Below are 22,194 nucleotides of genomic sequence, written 5' to 3' on the forward strand. Positions count from 1 at the left end.
CAACAAGCTGCTCCCATGAACCTCCTCTAGAAACACTGGCTCTTTTATAGTCCACAGTACACAATTTTTTTAAGTGTCTTGCGATGACCGTGCCAAAATGCAAAATGTACTATGTCCATATTAAATTAATATACACACATGCATACTTTATAGTACTATGCTTTATTCATTCAATTTAAAACATCGGTTTTTCTTTTTTTGTTGTCTTTCCATTTGTACAGGTCAGAGTGGTCTGGGTAAATCCACACTAATGAACACACTTTTTAAATCTAAAGTGAGTCGCAGATCTGTGATGACAACTGAAGAAGACCGAATTCCCAAGACCATTGAAATAAAGTCTATCAGTCATGGTAAAAAAAGGCCTGATGAACTAAAACTAAACCGATAAGCAGAAGTCTTATTTTAACAATTCTGACTTTGTCATTAGTTTGGTTATGTACAGTACACATTCACCTTTTCAAACTCATCTTGTATACAGATATTGAGGAAAAAGGAGTGAGAATGAAGCTGACAGTCATCGATACACCAGGCTTTGGAGACCAGATAAACAATGAGAACTGGTAAATATCTCCTTATTTATCAGTCAGTACTATGAAACAGTTTTTCACCTGCTATGAAAAACACATCAATATAACATGGAGTATAAGTAAATTAATACTAACTGCTATTGAACTATTTCATAGATTACCTGCTGGTCGTTTTAGATCTCATGTGTTTTCTGGTGTATTCCTGTCTCTCTGATCTGTTTGCAGCTGGAAGCCCATCATGCAGTTCATTAATGCACAGTACGAACAGTATTTACAGGAAGAGATCAACATCGACAGGAAGAAGAGGATTCCAGACTCACGAGTCCATTGCTGCATATACTTTATTCCTCCTACTGGACACTGGTGAGATACACACACACACACGCACACTTAAAATCTGTATATATCTTTGGGTGAATCCATACTATAAACTGCTGCTCACCGCACTCAGGTGTGAAGTCATGGTGAAGAATCGTTAACCTTGTTATTTAGGTTTTATAGGCTTTAGCTCTATGTAGTGTTTTTTTATATATATTTTGTTGTAAAAGTTATGTTTCAAGTCACAATCTGCGTGATTAGTCTTCTCTTCAGTGAAGTTTATTTCATTTCAATGAATATATACTACAACTTGTTTAGGAATATACTCTAAACAGAGTTCAAAGTAACTCTATATAACCTTTTCATTTTGCTCAACAAACTGCTACACAAGATATGAAAGTTATACAGTGCATCACTGTTATGGAATGTTAACACTCAGCTTAACTTGAACCGCAAGTTTTTAACTCGGATCCACACATTTGTTTTTTTGAGTTTTTTAGAACTTTTTTACAATATGTTTGATGAAAGCAGTTGATATATATGATATATATGTAGCAGTCGAATATACTAAATACTAATGCATACTGGACTGGTGAACAGTAAAGGACACCTACTCACAATCACTGCGCTAAAAGTTTTTAAACTTTTATGTGCTGTTTTGTGCACCTTTTTTCATTTGGAAAATGTAATTAGTTTCATACAGGTATGTGACCTGTATATTTGTAAAAATTATAAAATGAAATTGGAGACCTTTCACAATCTGATCTGAAGTTGTTACATGAAATGCGTTACTACAAAACTCTTGTGATTTGATCAATGCGATGGATCTTCACTGTGTGTGTGTGTTTACATGTGTTTGATAGGGCTAGAATAAAAATAACATTGTGTGGTCCTGCAAGTGGTTTTGCTGTCTTGTTTTCTAGGTATACGTGTATGTGTGTAGTGTCTGCACAGGAGAGAGGAGGGCTTGCGCAGTTAAGTCTTTTAAAGAGGGCATTTCCTTCTATGAGTATGTGTTGGTGTGCACACTGTTATTAGATACTGTCTCGCAGCTGCTGCGTGCTTGTAAGATATCTGAACAGCTGCTCATCTTGCCACATGTCATATAAGTCGCACACAGACTTCAGTGCCTGTGTTTGAAAATGTGTCCAGGAAACAGCTCCGTTAACCTCAAGAGCATAAGCGGAAGTATGGGTGGAGCCAAAGGGGCAATGGGCCTAGCAGAAATCTGATTGGCCCCTTCTTTTCTCCTGTCTTTGAAAATTATTGGTTATAGTAAGCCGAAAGGATTTGTCCAATCAAAACTTTTTTGATGTTCAATTGTAGTGCCATCAGACGATCAGTATTCATGGACATAATATTCACTACGAACATGACATTTACTTCTAACTGGATATTGAAGAGCGGGATTTGCACAGCTATTGTTTATATGTACACTATGAGGTTGTAAATTACAAGAACACACTATCATTCATATGTAACATTAAATAATTTGTCATCTCTGCATATTTTGGCAATACCAACCATCTTAACTGTTACGTATGCAGTTTTCAGAGTGCTTGAACTCATGGCAGCAATTGTGTATTTTAAATGACATGTAACTAAAGATTTTAATCAATTTAACACACACAGGGCTACATAACATATAGCTGTATTCTTTTTTAGTTAGTTATTATGCCATAATTCCACAATGAGGAAGTACTTTGTTTAAAATTGCAGCCCTCTAAAATATTGTGTAATAGATATTTATTTATGTTGTCAAGTGCCTTTCAGGGTTTGAGCATCAGACATCAATACCACAATACAGTGTCAGCAGTTTGCTCTTTGGCTTGTCACTTTTAAATCATCATGTTTTCAGAAAAGTAGAAACCAGCTATAAACTCTAGTTGTTAATCAAATCCCAGAATCAGCTGGCAGCACTGGCTGCAAATGAGGTTCATTATTGGATATTTCACACAGATCCTTTGAGACCTTGTGGATACTTTTATAATCTCATTTATGGATGTTGCACTCTGATGGCTGGCCATTTCCATGTGGTTTATTGGGAAACAGGAAGTGAAATGAGAAGTATCCACCACAGATGGTGACTCCTTCCTCTATGAAAGAATTATGAGACAGATGTGGGTTGGTGCTCAAATATCAAAATGGGTATTTTCCCTGCCAGGTCTCATGCAAGTTATGTGCATCTGATAATGCAATAATATTTCCTTCCAATACACGAGGATATAAATTTAATTCAATTCAAACCTCAGTTCTGTGTTGTGGGCTTACACTTTTTAACATCCTATAATATACTGCATGTGTGAAGGTGCTTGTATATTTAAAGATTCACGTAATTCCTCAGAGCTTCTCGTGCACGTGTATATTTTGAGTACTTTAGCACTCAGTAGAATATTCAAAGCCCTCAAGCTCTGCAGTCCTCCCCATGTGATAGTAAGCAAGCCCAGATTGTGACATATTTTTGTCCTGCGGACTAAGAGGCTCTGTGCATGTTCATTCCAGTTTATTAAAAAGACAAAATGCAGTGTGTCATGTGAGATGAGTAAACCGGATGTTTGGACATTAAAGATGTCAGTGTTGCTTGTCTGTGCCTTGTGGTTGTGAATGCAGTACACTCAAATCAACCCAGCAGACCTAAATACACATGCCAGCTTGTTATATGTTCAAGTTTTTTAGTACAAGTAATGCAAAGTCACAAGCACCAAAGAAAGTTCAACATATCCTTAAGGGCGTAGGTCACCCAATTTTTAAAAAAAATATAATTTACTCACCCTTATATTGTTCCAAACTACTTTAGACCATTTATTTTTATTATTGTTATTATTTTAACAAAAAAGCACCATAAAAAGTAGTCCATAAAAATTAGGTCATATGAGCTTTGTGTGAGAAACAAGTCATTATACACAGAAAATATGTGCTATTGTGTGATTTTGACATACTCTATTCGAATTGGGGACGTGATAGTTACGAGACAAACAAGAACCAATAACGTACCAAATTTAGATATGAAAACATGAATGAGATGTCAGGACTGCAGCAATATGCTGCTTATTGTGCTTTTGGGGGTTTTGTCATTTTTGAGCTAGACAGTCCCAGTCACCATTCACTTCCACTTTGTGGAAAAGAGCAGCATCAACTTGAAAATCAGATTGATATAAGGGTAAATACGTTTCCCCCCCACTTCTTAAACTTTTAACCTTCTGTAGTAAATTCTTCACATTGGTAGTTTGTCAGTCTTTTGATGCCTTGTTAATTATCTGTGCTGTTCTTACAGTATTAGAATGGGATACTTGAGGTTAAACTACTTTTACACTCTATTACTATGTTTTAAATAAAGATTAAACATTAGACCGACTGAATAGACATTACACAATGATCTCCAATTTGTCCATTTGAAATCTGATTGCATTGCTTTGTTTTCTTCCTTGTTTTAGTTTGCGGCCAATTGACATTGAGTTTATGAGACACCTAAGTAAAGTGGTTAACATCGTTCCTGTTATCGCCAAAGCAGACACACTGACCCAGGAGGAGAGAGACTTCTTCAAAAAGAAGGTGAGTTCCACAGAAAGTATATAATGGACCTCTTCCAGCTGTATGATAAGAGGTTTTATTACATATTTTCAATTCCTCACCTTGTAAATTGCTGGTGAGGGTCTTTTCCCTCTTTGTCTACATCATTCACCCGGGTCATAAAAGGAATTTCTTTGGGAGCATCTGGCATGTTTCCATTAATTTGAGGACATGTTGCCTCGCTCATCCAAGAAGCTACACCAGTTGTATAATGATGGATTTTTTTTTAAAGCATTTAACCTCATTACAAACTGTCATCACACAATGTCTGTGAGAACCTCTGTGGGTAAATATCTGTGGGAATCACTTCCCTGATGGTGTAAATTGGTGCAAAACTCTCCCCCCCTGAGCATGTCTTGTTGGCATGTTGAGTAACAGACTACACTTGAGCATGTGCATAATGATACAACACTGTTCCAGTCCTAGATGCTGATTATTTGGTACAGTCTTATAGCATTTTGAAATAAAGTATGTCATTATTAATAGTATTATTAAATTCACCTGCCTACTTAAAGGTGCTGTATGGAGTTTTCAGCGGCATCTAGCGGTGATGTTTCAGATTGCAACCAATACGTTTACAAGCGAGTGCTCGTGCGCGTGCTTTTCTTTTGTTTTTTATTATTATGTGGAGTTTGTGTTGGAGTCTGTGTTGTGCTGGTCGTTTCCTAGTATTAGCAGACTCCATGTCATAAGTTGCAGTGTCGTCGCTGTTGAGTGCAAAGTCAGTAGACGAGGCGAGAGGCGAGACGCTCGGGAGAGCGCATGCAGGTCTCAGTCACGTCACTGGATTTCGCGGCTGATCCGACCCGGAGACTTCACATAGAAATAGGAATACTTGCTTTCAGAGGCAATAGCAAAACCCGCCAAGTGGATAATTTTATTGTGAGATTACAACCCCTTGAAACACAGGTAATAAAACATGGATTCATTTTAGTATAAAAACTCCTTACAGCACCTTTAAATAACAACTTATCTTCTCTTATGTGTAGTGCAACTAGGCAAAGTTGTAATACATGCACAGCTGGTTCAACCACCTTCATTTGCCAATGTCATGTTTGACGATTCACGATATACCATAGGCTGGTACTTTTTGCTTAATTACAGTATTAGTTGTTTTCTATCCTATAATAATCTAGCATTGTTTTTCTCCATTTAAGAGGGCTCTTTTAAACTATTTTGTCCCCTTTTGATACTGATATGTGGAAAATATCTTCAATCATGCTTGGACATTCTTAATTATGGAGGAAAAGCCCTAGAACCTATCTTGAGTATTTTTGGGTTCTTTTCTGGGTTCAGAGGCCGGTAAGGCATTTTGTGTTTTGTTTGACCTCAACTTTAACTGTAACTCGGCAGAACTTCAAAGGCTGGTAGAGGCAGTTTACAGGACAGATCCAGCAGTGGGCAGCTGGAGTTGGTACAGCATATGGAGGTTTCCCATAAAACCAGCACAAACAAGTGAACTGATGTCTTACTCTTTGGGGTACAGAAATAATAGGGTATCCTAAAGTAAGAAGAGATCTGGAGGACTGCATGTATCTAGCTGTTTAGTATGTTAATATAAAGTTAAGTGATTGGCTACTGATTGAAGTGATTAAATTAGTATTATTACTTCATGTTTTTATTCAATGAACATGTCGGCCTGTGCCATTGTAGAAGGTAAAGGCAACTTTATCCTTCACATACTTCACCTCGCATGACGTCTATTGGTTTTGCCTTTGTAAAAGATGCCAGAGGAAACTCAGTGGGCGTCCAAGCTACCGTTTCCTCCTAACATTTGCTTCACCTGCCAAACGGAACAAACTGTAGGCTCCAGAAGCTCTTCAGGCTTGTACGCAACTGTTATGTTTGGCTGTGTGGTCATCGCACAATCCTTAGATCCTTTCCCTCCACCGCACGCGGCCTTTGACCTGACAGGAGAGTGGGGTGACTCTTTTTTCAACCTTGAGAACATTGATGTGGACTTCCTGAATTTGTCTGGTTTATTTGCTTTAATGTTCAGCTCAGGACATAAAGCACATGGAAGCAAAGAATCAAAACATACACCAGCTCTGAGTGTATTCTGTGAAGGGTGTAGTTTTGATTCTTCGTCATTCATTAAAGCTTCCCGCAGGCTGAAAGCTCTCTCACTGTGTTCTTTTCATTATGCTCCCAATGGCCTGTTTAAATCTTCACTGCCAGAGGTCTGAATTCATGTGGGTTACGATTATTCAGTTTGACATCTGAAAAGCGACGGTGTGGTGACCCTTAATATACAGTAGAGAATGCGTCACTAAAGGAAAAGTTCACCCAGAAAATGAAAAGAATTCTGTCACCCTTCTACTCTTCTTTATGTCGTTCCAAACCCGTATGAATTTCTTTCTTCTGTGGAACACAAATGGAGAAAACATGAATTACTGGCTGCTCATTTCCTTATAATGAAATTGAAAGGGGATTCAGGCTGTTGAGTTGCAAAATGACCAAACAAATAAATAACCACAGCATGAAGGTGTCATAAAAGTTGGTCATGCAAGTGTTAACTTGCTCATTATTTGGACTGGGCAAATGTCCATTGTCCGTTGTGTGTAAACTGCTTGTTATTTAATATTTACTGTTATTGTGAAGCGTCCTTGAGCTTGGGAAAGGCGTTATTGTTATCATTATTATTAACTAGCACTGGTAACTAAAACTATTAAAAAATATTTTTGTTTGAAATAAAGCTAAATTAAAGAAAAAGAAAAATGACTTGGAAAATGTAAATGTAAAAAACCTTAAGGAGCTACTTACTAAGGAAAATGCTAGAAATGCTGCTTTGGCAGCGAACTGAAATAAAGTAAGTTGAAGTACTAAAATGACTAAAACTTGAGTTTATTTTCTTATAAAACACATTTCTGTTACAACAAGTTCAGCCACAATAATAAATCCAAGCATTACAAAATTTAGTTCAGTTAAATTAAAACTAAAATAAATATAAAAATGAAAGCTAAATAATATTTAATAATATAAGCTATAATAATATAAACTAAAATATATATATATATATATATATATATATATATATATATATATATATATATATATATATATATTACAAGTAAAAGCATGACAACAACAAAATATGTAACAAAATAAGTACTAAAACTTAAACTAAACTTAAAGTGAAATCCAAAATATAAAAATAAAAGATCATTCATAATATTAATAAATACTTTAATAGTATATAAATGACTATATGACTACACTATATTCCAAGTGTTCAGAATCCATATGTTTGGATGTTTTGTCATTTGACACAAGTATAGACTACTTGAAACGTGGATCTCTTTCATTATGTGGAAAAGGTGTTTACAAATAGGACTAATTCTGTTCTCAACTAATTCTGTTCCCAACTCACCAAGTCAATAGTTAACAGCTCAAAGGAGGGGAAATTATCAGTGAAAAACTTTGACATTTGTACATCATAAAAAGTTACTGTATAGCTTCTGATGATTTGGAATATATTGAGATGAATGGTACATTTTTATGATGCCATTGCATCCTTTTTGAAGCTTGAACTGAACTCTCCGAACCCTATTTATTTTATGGAAAAGGGCAACTGGTACATTCTTTAGCGTTTCTTCTGTGTTCCATGCAGGTTTTCAACAAGTAAATTATGACAGAATTTTCTTTTTCAGGTGAACTATTTCTTTAATTTCATGTTCTTCCTTGAGGCCTTTACTTAATAATGTGTTTAACAAGAGTTGAACTAATGGTGTTGTTTTTTTTGTTTTGTTTTTTGTTTTAATCATCCTCTTTTGTTGACAAGATAATTAGCCCTCTTTCTGTATAGGATGCCTCATAAATAACTACATAACCTAATGTTATGTGCACACTCATGCATATCCTCCATAGATGAACAAAGAACTAAACAATGATTCATGGATTTTTTTTCTGCTGTGTGTATGTGCAGATAAGAGAGGACTTGCGAGCCAATGAAATCGACATCTATCCTCAAAAGGAGTTTGATGAGGATGCAGAAGACAGAATAATTAATGAGAAGATCAGGGTATGTCCACTTGACACTTTATATCTCTATCACTCAGTCACTTTTATTGGCGTATGCGTTGAAAAGAGCTGTCTTGTTTATGACACACATCATGGAGTAAGCTTTTGAATCTTTCCGTTTCAGCCTGGCTGGGCTGTATGTTGTTATTCCAAGTGTTGCTTTTGTATATTGAGGGTTTCCATCTGATGTGTGTTATAGGAGATGATCCCTTTTGCTGTGGTGGGAAGTGATCAAGAATATCAGGTCAATGGAAAAAGACTTCTGGGCAGGAAAACAAGATGGGGTACAGTAGAAGGTAGTACACACACACACACACACACACACACACACACACACACACACACACACACACACACACACACACACACACACACACACACACACACACACACACTGTTTTTTCATGTTTTATGGGGATTTTCCATGGATTTAAGAATTTTTATACTGTACAAACTGTATATTCTATCACCCTACCCCTAAACCTACCCATCACACAAAACATTTTTACATTTAAAAAAATAAATAAAACACTTAGTATGGTATATAAGCTGTTTTGTCCCCCATAATGTAGGATTTACCAAACAATTTACAAACAATTTTGTCCCCATAATGTAGGATTTACCAGGTAACACACACACACATAACATCTTCAGTCTTACATTTTCTTGCCCAAACTCACATCTGCACATCCTCTCTGGCAGTAAGCTTTGTTCTTGGATTAGTGTCCTGTACTTCTTTTTTGATTTAAAAACATTTCGTTGTGTGTAAGGAAGTTCATGGTACTCATGTCTCATCATCCTACATGGCTGTGATTGATTTACCGTATATTAAAACACAAATGCTCTCTACAGAATATCTTAGACAATATACATTTACACACTAGGGCTCTGTATCTGATTACTTTAATGTTTAATGCAATTTATATTTTTATATGTCATTAAAACATTTATTCGAATGGAAAATAATTGTTCATTCTGTAATGTTTAAAAATGGGGAAAAAAGTATCATAGAGCTTCATATCACAAACGAGAAGGGCATCAAAGCATTGCAATTACAAGTCAACCAGAAAGATTAAAATTAAGTTCATAAAGTATATGAAAATGTAATCTAGTTATTTTAATTTAGCTTTAGAAAATGTTGATTGCATTTAATGCTGTTTTAGAAATGTAGAATTTGTGTAGTTCTAAATAATAAAGTGGAATAAGATGGAACTGAATGAGAAATGTTAACTACAAAATATATGACATAAATTGTTGTATAGAATTAAAATAATTGCTAAACAGTTTTATTCAATGTATAGTCCTAATATACACATTCTAGTCATAGAGAATTAAAACTACTCCTTCACATAGAAAACGTTTGATCACTATTAATTCGAAAAGCTCTATCTTGCATGGGCAAGAGAGTGGTAAAAGTTAATTGATTGAAAGTAGTAACTATCATATAGCATTAAAATGTGAAGAGTGTTGAAAGTAGTCTACTGCTAAGTGCAGTCGTCTTATTAAGATGCCTTTATATGTTACATATAAGAGTAAAGTGGCATTCACACTAACAGTTATTTGCAGTGACCGGCGGTCATTGATTTACAATGAAAATGTGATTAACAATAGGAGCACAGATCAGCTCAAGTGACCTTTTAGGCAAATAGTATTTAGAGAGTCAGTATGTGTGTAAGAGTTAAAAATAGAGGACGTAAAAACAGTGCTTCTGTTCATATTCTCTAGTCTAATTTTTCATTCCATGCCTAGTTGCTTTATGTTTATTTCTCACCACATTCTTCTTACATTACTCCATATTGTCATATTTATTTAATATGAATCAGCCATGCATGTTATTTTTTTAACTACCAAAAATCAACAGAATCCAAAAATTGTCAATGTCCTTATTAATTAATGGGCTCATTTAAGAGTCTATCCATTCATGCACTGTCTCAGTAGTCCATTTTAAATGTGATGTTACTTAAAGGGATAGTTCACCCAAAAATGTTGTCATCGTATACTCACCCTCATGTTGTTCCAAATCTGTATGAGTTTCTTTCTTCTGTTGAACACAAAATAAAATATTTTAAAGAATGTTGGTAACCCGACAGCTGACGGCACCATTGATTTGCATATATATATATATATATATATATATATATTTATTTATTTTATTTTTTTATATAAAAAGTCAATGGGTTACCAACATTTTTTAAAATTGTAATTTTTGTGTGAGCTATCCCTTTAAAGAAGCAATTTGCTGCTTAAGTATACTTACTCTGGTGTCATCTGTTTTACTGCACTGCCATCTAGTGGCAATAAAATGCTAGCACACCTCAAGCACAATAGCAAGTATAGAAACAAACAGTTGCAGATAGACTGCTTATTTAACACGCACCAATGCTACATTTCTCTATATTGTAATCATTATGTTCACAACTTGTAATAATCAATTCAATGAGCTCATTGTTTCTGCCTTAAATTAATACATTGTTATCTAATTGCATGATTTGTAGCATATATGTACTTGGACACAGTCACCTCTGAAAACAGATCACTCTAAATTGTAATGTAGACACACTTTCTGTAAAGCTGCTTTGAAACAACATATATTGTGAAAGGTACTAAACAAATAAATGTGAATTGAATTATACAACATGTTATGTTTAATTGTTTTTCATGACTGAAATGCTCTCTAAAACACAAGACCATCTTCCTTTTTTCTAATTGTTTTTGCAGTTGAGAACACCACACACTGCGAGTTTGCCTATTTGCGGGACCTGCTCATCAGGTATTCTACAGTTCAAAATTTCAGTTCTTCGATAAACAAGAATCAATGAACTACAGTTCATTTGTTAGTAAATATATTTCAATAGGCTATAAGTGTTTACTCTGTGTCTGTTTTCGCTGTTCTAGAACTCACATGCAGAACATCAAAGATATCGCAAGCAGTATCCATTACGAGATGTACCGCGTACGCAGACTCAATGAGAACAACACACAACCAAACGGGCAGCAAGCAATCCACGCCAATGGCGTACCTGAGCATGAAGTCCTCTCCCATGAGATGTAGATGTTTGTCTGACCGACCATCCATCCATACCTCCATCAGTCCGTCCATCTATCTATTTCTCCTTCTCTCTCTTAATTTTCAACAGTCCCTCCTTTATCATTTAGTCATTGTGTCAGTTGACTATTGGTTTACCCCAACAAATATTTCTAATCTGTGGAATATGAATCTTTAAGTGTGTAGCAAAATGTGATGTTCTGTAATGAGAATTTTATTAAAGACGTGTTACTCTGTTTTTCCCCCTCAATGTTCTCATTTATGGTAACTGCTCAGAGCTCAGAAACAGTGTCAAAAATCCAACATGCCACTATGCTTAACGTTCTCTAACTTATTCATTACAAAATAACACATTAAAGTGGTTAAATTGCAATTTAATGAACCAATACATACTGAATGGCTATTGGGTATAAAAAATCCAAACAGCATAAAAATCCAAATAATAATTTGTTTTTGACTATTTCAAATCTAATTCAGATCTATAGTATATTACATGACTTCTGACTGCATTCACACTTTTAGAAAAGAGCTTTGATCTCGATTGAAGCATTTTATGAATAACATTTTAGTTGAGTATAAACATAATTCCGGTTTAGTGTCACCCTTTTTGTAGTGACTCTTCCCTGTGTTGTATCTTTACTGGTCTATGAAATTCTAATGTGCTTTGTGCCATGTTTGCATTTGTGTGTTTTTTAAAGCATAGTTCATTTATTTTGTCATTCTAATTATTGTTGTGCTTTTTAATTGTAAAGGCTTTGACATACTTTTGTGAAATTAAATGTTCTTTTTGTTTTAAAGAAAGGCAAACATTTTTTTTTTAAGTTGTAAAGTGTTATGTATTTATATACTGCAGCATGTTACCCGGATACAATAGTGTGGCTTTTGTTGGTCAAATGTTCAGATTTCCAGAATTGCACCACAGTGACCCAAACCAGCTGTACTTTTTTTTTTTTTTTTTTTTTTTCACAAATCTCAGCATTCAGTAAAGCAAGTCCTGAGCCATTCTATTCTCTATCTGTATTCTGTAATATACATGTGACCATGATTTGTTGATAGATGTGTTTCATGCTTAGTGACCCCCAACAGTTTTAGAAACTTAAGCCACATTTAAAAGGGCATCAATATCTGTGCATTATGTACAGTAACAAAATATCAAAACAAGTGGCATCTCAAGCACACTCATTTATTAGAAATCAATTTTTTTTTAACATCTGTGTAAACTAGAGGGGAGCAGTTTTTATACCGCCACAAAAAAGACCTTGACATCAATTCAGAGTTTTTTTTTTTTTTTTTTTTTTTTTGCAGATGCCATTTGGTTTAATATTTTGGTTTGATAATTCATCAAGTGTGACAAAGTGTAAAAATATATATATATATATTTTCTGGGCCAATCTATGGACAAATATGGGAAAAGTTGCGTAATTTTCTCAACAGTTAAACCGTGTTCTGGACATATGCTGACTATTTTTCTATTGAAGAAAAAATTTATCATTCACAATTCTTATGTTTGCCCATTTGCAGATGATCTGTCGCATATTTTGCCTGCATCGTTTAAAGGGGTGTACATTTTAAGATTTTTTTTGTTTGGTTTTAATTGTTTTTAACCCTGATTCAAAAAATAATCCCCCAATTTCACAGACACACCTAGTCCCAGACTATAATGTTATAGCTGCATGTTTGAGCTGTTTTAAGTGAAAGCAACTTGCACTGACATATCTTAAAATATATCAGTGCCATTGTTTTGTCTCAATATGCACATCAGTAATGTTTTTTTATTTTCTTCTAAGGCACGTTTATAAAAGCTACTTAAACGTCTTATCTAATGCCTAATCTTAATCTAGATGAAACGGGCCAATGCATACTGCTTAAAAATGGGGACAGTTTTGTTTCTATTCTCAGGTTCCAAAGTCCCACCTCGTGCAGCTTTTAGTGATTCATTTGCATAATATTTGAAACATGACATGGCTGTCAAAATTCTGGCTGTCATGTTATTTTGCAGTAATAATGAACATAAACCAAATATCCTAGTCTTTTATTTTTCTATTCAACCAATATTGTGTAATTCATGTATGTCCAGACTGGCCAGAGATATTATATACATCAAACCGATTATTTTATGAATATTGTACCCATTGTATTTGAAGTATTATACGGTAAGATTTATCTTACACTGTAGATTTGGGGGGGAAAATAAAAATTGCTATTTTTATTGTCAACTAATTTTGCATCTGATTATTTCTAGTTTTAAAGTGTGTATGTCAGGTTAAATTTTTAATTTTGATTAACACAAAATAGTTAGGGGAAATACACGTTTGACAAGTTGATGTATTGTTTTGTATGTTTTTCGATACCTAAAGGCAGAATATAAGATGAAAAAGTTCGTTATTTTCAGTCCTCCCTTAAAACTGCTCCTCCTTCCAAACGAATCATTTGACGTCATATGAGGGAGACGTCTCCCCAGCTCGCTGAGCTGTGTTGATAATTGTACGAGTGATAGAGCGAGAGAATTAGTGATTAGGACATTTATTTAGTTATTTAGTTAGTTATTTAAGTTAGGTTGTTAGTATACTACCTAAGAACACTTCAGTGTTCGGCGGATTGTGCACAGAAAGATCCGTGATCGCTGTGCGTTATGCATTAATACGGCAAGACTGATCTCACATGCAGTGTTGAATGGATTGGGATTTGGAGGTGCGTGGAAATAAGCAGTGTGTGCTGGAAAGAGACGTGCTTAGAGTCCTTATCTCCTCTGACATGATACACCAGTTGCTAATGAGGAGAATGAATTCATGCGCACATTAATCGATGGGAACATTGTGGGTATCTGCATTGTAATTGTGTCACTCACGGTGATCTGCTGGAGTCTGCGACACGTGGGATGGCTTCGCTTGCGTCAGTGTTTAAACGATCTCGCCTTAAACCTGAGATATATAACACTGTTGACGGCAAAGTTATTGTTGAAGATGAATTTCTTAATTTTCTTGCTGTTAAAATTAAAACCCTAAGCCAGGATGAAATTGTCCTGTTGGCCGCAAAGACGTTTGATTCTGACTGGATTGAGGCCTCAAAGAAGGTACTGTTTGAATTATGTCCTACAACTCAACGGAATGTTGCTCATAAAGGGCCACAGAAATATGTTAATAACATAAAAAGCTGTCTTAAAGTGATGAACGAATGCGGCGAAGATATTCCCAGATTTGTTTCTCATTATTTGGATGAGTTGCCGCCAGTGTCCTTTGATAGTATTGATGTTTCAAGTTTGCTTGGAAGAATGGAGCAGCTGAGTGCTGAGCTTTGTTCTATGAAACACGCGCTGCAACTAAATGCTAATGTGGGTGAAGATCTATGAGCTATTTCGGTGGATATTAATCGAAGAGTGTGCGCTCTCGAGCAGCCAACAGACTCGGAGGTGTCGGCAGCAGCGGTCAGAGCTGTTCAGATGGAGGGTACGGCACTCAGGGCCGCATCGGCGGAGGCTTTGGAGACGGGCATTGGCGAAGGTGCTGCGGTGGAGAGGTCCGTATCGTTGAATGCTCAGAGAATGGAAAGAGATGCGACGTTGGAGAGAGCAACAGGATTAACATCTTCCTCAGATTCTCCGAAGTGGAGTCGTGTGGTGAAAAAGGGTCGCCGACAAGGTTTTGAGAATGCTGCTGTCATGAAATCAAGGTTGCCTCCTGTTATTCTCAGTCAGAAAAATAAGTCAGGTAATGTCTTGTCCGTCATTGGTACTGGTGATGTGGGCAAAATCAGAATGGTTAAGACCAAACTGGTGAGTGTTTTTGCCTCCAAGTTTACACCTGACTTAGATGCCTTGACTTTGTCAGAGTACTTGAAAGAAAAGCTTGGTCGTGAAGTTGCTTGCCAGAAGATTGAAACTGTGCAAAGCAGATACAGTTCATTTAAAGTATCTGCTGAATGTAATGAAGTCAGTGAAATGTATGACCCGCAGCTCTGGCCTGAAGGGGCTTTCGTTAGACGTTATTATGAGCCGCGTAGAGTGGGTGCTAAGACTGGGTCTAATTCTGCACCAATTGATGGGGAAGATGTGTGCCTTCGGGTAGAATAAATAACGATTGGAGCCAACATGGACATTCGGGTTGTGTCATACAACTGTCGTGGTCTGCGTGTGGGCCAGAGTGATGGGGATAAAGCTCGCCGTATGGTTGTGGACAGCCTTCTGGAGAATTGTGACATTTTGTGCTTACAAGAGACTTTTTTAGCAGTGCAGGATTTGGATAAATTGAATTCTCTTAATGATAACTTCAATGGTGCTGGTGAATCCACAACAGATCTTGGTATGGGTTTAATTAAAGGTAGGATATCTGGCGGTGTAGCCATACTGTGTAAAAAAAACTTAGATTCATTGGTAAAGGTGGTTAGATTGGATGTTAATATCAAGATAAGAAATGTATCATTCTAAATGTGTATACACCTTACGAATGTCATCAGAATGAAGATGAGTATTTAAATAGATTAGCTTTTATTGGTTCTTTTATTGAAAGTACTATTATTTCTAGTGTGTATGTCATTGGTGACATGAATGCGGACATTTCAGACAGCAAATCATTATTTTCTAGTCATATTGTTCAGTTTTGTCAAGATAATAACCTCATTTTGTCAAGTGAAGTGTGTTTACCTGTGGATAGCTATACCTATGTTAGTGAGGCTTGGAACACTACATCATGGTTGGACCATTGCATTAGTACAGCAGATGCACATGACTCGCTGAGGGATATGAGTATCTTATATGATACAGTAACAACTGATCACATACCTGTGTCTGTTGTGATAAACGTTGAACACATTATAGCAATGACTAATAATGAAAGTAATATCAATGCAGTAAAAATGGATTGGTTAGCACTTAATAAGGAGGACCTTTTAGCTTATTATGTGAGTACTGACAAATGCTTGAGTGATATTCATTTACCAAGGGATGCAATGATGTGTAGTGATGTTAACTGTAAAGATGTAAATCATCAGAGGGATATCTGTTCAATGTACAATGATATAGTTAATGTCTTGCATGGTTGTAGTAAGCCATTTTTTAAATCGAAGGGTATAATGAATAAGTCTAGACCTGGATGGAGTAAATATGTAGCTAAATACCAAGATGCAGCCCAGAAAGCTTTTAAATTATGGGTGCTGGCAGGTAGACCCAGGCAAGGGCCGGAGCTTCAGCATAAGAAGTCTACAAATGCAAGATATAAGTATGCTATCAGTTTTATTTGTAAAAATGAGCAAACTTTAAGGGCTGATTCTATGGCTATGAAGCTCCTAAATCATAATATCACTGACTTTTGGAAAGTCAGAACTCTTAATAGTTGCAGAGTGTCTCTTCCTTGTACTTTGGATGGAGTTTCTGGGGCAGAGAATATTGCGGCAGTATGGAGACAACATTATTGTAGTCTTTTTAATTGCATCCAAAACGAATATGATGGGGGTGATCACCAAGTTAATGATCCAATTGTGATTATGCCATGTGAGGTGGATCAAGCTATAAGCAAATTACCTCAAAATAAAGCTAGTGGCTCAGATAATATTTCTGCTGAACATCTTAAATATGGAAGTAAGAAGATAGCCCCGTTATTAGCTGGTTGTCTTACTGGCTTTCTGAGTCACAATGTGTTACCAGATTCAATGTTGTCTGTCTTATTAGTACCAGTTATCAAAAACAAAGCTGGAATGGTGGGTAACTTAGATAATTATAGACCTGTAGCTTTAGCTAGTATTTTGACTAAAGTCTTAGAAAAAATCTTGCTTGATAGGTTAAATGTGTTTATTAATTCTACAGACAATCAGTTTGGATTTAAGGCTAAACATGGTACTGATCTTTGCATCTATGCATTAAAGGAAATTGTAAATAAGTACAGAGATAAAAATTCAACAGTTTTTATGTGTTTCATTGATGCGTCTAAAGCTTTTGATCGGGTTAACCATGCTAAGCTATTTTTTAAAATGAGACAAAGAGGGGTACCAGAATACATTGTGAGAATCTTGGCCTATTGGTATGCCCACCAGTTGATGCAAGTTAAATGGGGCAATAAGGTCTCTGCCCCTTTTGGGGTCAGTAACGGGGTGAGACAAGGAGGGATTTTGTCCCCAATTTTGTTTAATCTTTATATGGATGAGCTGTCTGAACGTTTAAATGTTTGTAAAACTGGTTGTATGATTGGGAATACGTTAGTGAATCATATTATGTATGCAGATGATCTTGTGGTGTTTAGTCCAAGCAGTGCTGGTCTTCAACAGCTTTTAAATGTGTGTTCTGATTATGGTCTTGATCATGATATTGTATAATCCTGATAAGAGTATGGTTATGACTTGCAGAACTAAGGAGGATAAAAGTATAAATTTTCCAGTTTTTAAGTTGTCTAACAAGAATCTCACGGTGTGCGATAAAGTGAAATACCTTGGACATATTATCACTGAGCACATGACAGATGATGATGATATTGAAAGACAACGCCGCCTGATGTATATGCGGGCAAATATACTGTTGCGTAGTTTAGTTTCTGTTCAGATGAGGCGAAGGTGTCACTTTTTAAAGCATATTGTACAACATTTTATACTGCTCATTTGTGGTGTAACTATAGAACATCTAGCTTACAGAAGCTGCAAGTAGCTTATAACGATGCTATGAGAATCTTACTAAGGAGACCTAGATGGCATAGCGCAAGTGAAATGTTTGTCAGTGGAGGAGTAATCACTTTTAAAGCACTGTTACGTCATTTTATGTATAGATTTATCTGCCGACTTAATGCTTCTAAAAATGAAATTATGAGTTTAACAAATTTAAGGGTTAGTACTACACGGTATCATTCGAAGCTGTGGAGACACTGGTACTGGTGTATTTTGTAACTCTGTTCACGAGATTGTACGGTTGTAATGGATTGTATGGGTTGTATGTTGTTTAATGTCTTTTTTTGATATATATTTTTTTTTATTGGACTTTGAGTCTGTATAATAATAAAAAAAGTTTGATTGATTGATTGATTATACGCAGGCGCATTTTCACGATGGTGAATTACTGCGTTTGTGCTGGGTGCAAAAACACCGTTAAAACCGGTCACAGAGTCCACTGTGTTCCGTGCCTGGGTGTGGGTCAACTTTGTTCGGACCAAACGCGCTGACTTCAGTGCTGCTTCGGTATCCAAGACTTCGGTCATTTGCAGCGCCCATTTCACTGAGAAGGACTAACGTTACGCGGTTGGAGATCTCATGACTTATAAAATGGGATTTAAAACCCGAGTGAGACTGGTAGCTGATGCGATGCCTACGGTGTATGCTACTGTAGTAGAAGCAGTCGATCGCGCCCGCGCCCCTCTCTCTCTCCCACGTGCGCGCACACACACACACAAACACACACACACACACACACACACACACACACCAACCAACATATTCCAGCATTGCAATATTGACATGGATCGCAGCCTGTTCATTATAGCCACGGAGCTTCAGAGCTAAGGCGGAGCTACAGATTAGGTGTCCCTAAATAACCCGCGTAAATAACCCACAGTAGTTCTGCATTAATTAATTTGCACGCGAGTTTTATTTATTTTTATACCGTGTATTCTCCGTGTATATTCATGCACCGAACCGTGACGCCCGTACCGTTTCGGTTCAATACGAATAGGCCTACATACCGTTACGCCTTACCAGACACCTGACCAACTCTCCACTGGTTCTCTTCTTCACACCAGATATTTATGTTTCTTCGATAGGAATTATTTACATTTCTGTTTGGCTCCTCATCTGTCTCCCGCCTGGGAGGCTCAAAATTGTATGGCTGTGGGCCATCGTATAGGTTTGAGGGGGATTTTGCATCTCCTCAGACTCAAAACTCTCCATACTTGAATAGAACTTTGTCAGCACGTCTCCCTCATATGATGTCACAGCTCAGCTGCGTTTTAAAAATATGATCTTGACAGAAATGGCTATAAAGCTTATTGTAGGGCAGTTACAGTAATAATTTTAATGATAATTACATTTTCACTCAGACATCTAATATATCTAAAAAAATAAAAAATAACCTGACACACACTTTAACAAAGACTTTAAACAAATATATTGTTTATACACTTAAGGTTGTAAGATAAAATGAATATAGCTAAATGAAATGAATGCTAGGCTTGTGATTTGTACTGCATATCATCAAGCGTTGATGTAAGCTTATGTATCAGAAGGTAATATGTTGTAGGGTCTCTGAGGTAATGATCATGAGGAAATTATGCTAAACTTTCATTGGTTATATTTATTCAGATTGAACAATATTCAAGATTTGTATAGGCTTATAGTCTTGATGTAAACAGATGCAATCTCAAAGGTATTGTCAGCCCCCTATTGAAATAACCTTTTAATGGCATATTTTCCACTTTCTTGAAACTTACTGAATATAGGCTACACCTGTGATGCCCAAGGATGCAGGTTATACTTCATTTACTATCAATCTCTCTCTCACTCTGCTGGGAGCTCCTGGTGAAATTACATTTTGATTATTTCCATAGCTGGATAAATAGAGTACTAAATAAATGTTTCCCATTTGTCATTAGACTTCTGTACAGAATATAGTCTGAATATATTTTTCTGTTTTTAATTACAAGCATTCACTGTGGTATTCTTACATTCTCAGGAATATTGAGGGACAGAGACTGTTTTTACAGTGTCACTAATTTTTATTTTCTTTTTCTAAATTTTCCTTTTTATGAAGGCAAGTTTTGTATAGTTTACAGAATACAATATGTGACACTAGACCACAAAACCAGTCACATGGAATAAATTAGATTTAAATGTATGTATGGTTTGTTAGGATGGTACGATATTTGGCCGAGAAACAGCTATTGCAAATCTGGAATCGTCCATTTATGTTCACGATTGTGCTGCATTCACGCATGGATAATTTTGACCCATACAATACATTGTTGGCTATTGCCACAAATATACCTGTGCTACTTGTGACTGGTTTTACATATTATGAATACTATAATGGGCCCGATATAGGCTACATTTGCATCTGTTCATTTAGAACCGTTTGGATAAACCAATGTACAAGAATGAATCAAGTTGTTCCCTATCAAGGGAACTCCCGCTGCGTTTACACAATGGGAACACTTCCAAGTGTTGCGTCATGAAGCACGTGTATAATCAGTCCAATGAAAGAGCGAGACGTCATAGGCGGGTGACGTCATAGACCAGGAAACTATAAAACTCCCCTGAACGCAGTGCGTGACAGCTTCTATTTCTTCAGCGAAGCGCTATCTGTGTGAATCTGTCTTGTCTTATTTATTGTTGTCTGTCAAATTGCATTATATATTTTATGGCAAAAAAAACAAGCAAGCGTTGTGTTGATCCCTGCCCACGTTATATCACGAGCGGGGACACACACATCACCTTGTTTGGGAGTGGAGCATGCCAACAGTCAGTTCTCGAGGGGACTGCCTGTGAGCATTGCGAGAAGCTGTCCGCGAGCTAGGACTACTGAACTTGCATCCTCTACAACGCTGGCTATTCTGGCCTATTACAAATCAGAGCGAACCACGGCTGCATCAAAGCCCTGGTTCCCTGGATAGTGACAGACTGGTATCAGTCTGGCGAGAGTTTGGGTGTGGTTTCGAGGAGAAAAGTGATCTTGACAGACGCCTCCAACTTGGGTTGGGGGGCCCTTTACGAGGGCAGGCCCGTCTCTGGCCTTTGGTCAAGCCTGGAGAAGAGCCTACTTATAAACTGTCTGGAGATGAGAGCTGTCGCCCTATCTCTGAAAAAAATGTTCTCCCTTACCTAGGGGGCCACCATATCCTGGTCCGAACGGACAACATGGCAGTGGTGTCCTACATAAATTGCCAGGGCGGCCTCAGGTTGAACAACCTGCATGCCATGGCCAGGACTCTCATTCTGTGGGCTCTGCAAAACCTGCGTTCGCTGAGAGCGGCGCATGTGCCAGGCGTTCTGAACTGGGGTGCAGACATGCTGTCCAGAGACAATGTTCCCCCAGGGGAATGGTCTCTTCACCCACACACGGTTCAGCTGATATGGAGCATCTTCTGCGAGGCAGAGGTAGACGCTCGTTGCCAAACATACTTTACAAAGAGCAGAGACACGCTGGCCCACAATTGGCCCAACCGCCCGCTCTATGCTTTTCCCCCGGTCCCGATGCTTCCACAAGTCATCGAACGGATCAGGGAGAGCAAGTGCACAGTGCTGTTAATAGCCCCCCTCTGGAAGACCCAATTATGGTTCTCCGAGTTGGCACAGATGCTGGAAACAGCCCCATGGCCGATACCGCTGAGGAAGAACCTCCTCACGCAGGCAGATGGGCCTCGCCGTCCACATTAATAAAGTTTTATACTTGGAAGCGAGGGTTCTTTCAGTATAACAGTGAAACACATCCTCCCTAGCCTAGGGCTCGACACATGTCTGGTTAAGGCCATTTGAACTAAGGTTCTTATATATACATATTCCTATATGAAGCCCGTTATGACCGGCTTATATTAGGACTCATATTTACTCTTCTTGAGTCTCAGGCAGCTGCCTTGGGCTATAGTAGGAGCGAAGTTAATGCAACGCTAGCACTTCTATTCAGACCAAGAAAACCAAGGTAATTTCTGATAATTAATTGCTTTTTATTAACAACTGTGAAATATTAAATGCACTTTTTTATACTTCATAATTTTGTAATTTTTATGTAATGCTGTAATTTTGAGTTTTCTG

The 22,194-nt window shown here is 37.0% G+C and overlaps 1 protein-coding gene across 5 annotated transcripts in view; it reads left to right on the plus strand.

Moving 5' to 3' along the window:
* septin9b (septin 9b) overlaps positions 1 to 13,697 on the plus strand; it is a 99,208-nt gene extending 85,511 nt beyond the window's left edge. For all 5 annotated transcript variants that reach the window (XM_079629580.1, XM_079629582.1, XM_079629581.1 and 2 more), the window contains 8 exons: positions 222 to 350; positions 479 to 560; positions 753 to 890; positions 4,280 to 4,397; positions 8,341 to 8,436; positions 8,635 to 8,731; positions 11,154 to 11,205; positions 11,331 to 13,697. In XM_079629580.1, coding sequence (XP_079485706.1) covers positions 222 to 350; positions 479 to 560; positions 753 to 890; positions 4,280 to 4,397; positions 8,341 to 8,436; positions 8,635 to 8,731; positions 11,154 to 11,205; positions 11,331 to 11,487 — 869 coding nt within the window. In that variant the 3' untranslated portion in view covers positions 11,488 to 13,697. The remainder of the gene's footprint in view (positions 1 to 221; positions 351 to 478; positions 561 to 752; positions 891 to 4,279; positions 4,398 to 8,340; positions 8,437 to 8,634; positions 8,732 to 11,153; positions 11,206 to 11,330) is intronic.
* The last annotated feature ends 8,497 nt before the right edge of the window (positions 13,698 to 22,194 follow it).

The sequence above is a fragment of the Phoxinus phoxinus genome (genome assembly GCF_949152265.1).
Source record: "Phoxinus phoxinus genome assembly, chromosome: 11".
Classification (NCBI taxonomy): Eukaryota; Metazoa; Chordata; class Actinopteri; order Cypriniformes; family Leuciscidae; genus Phoxinus; species Phoxinus phoxinus.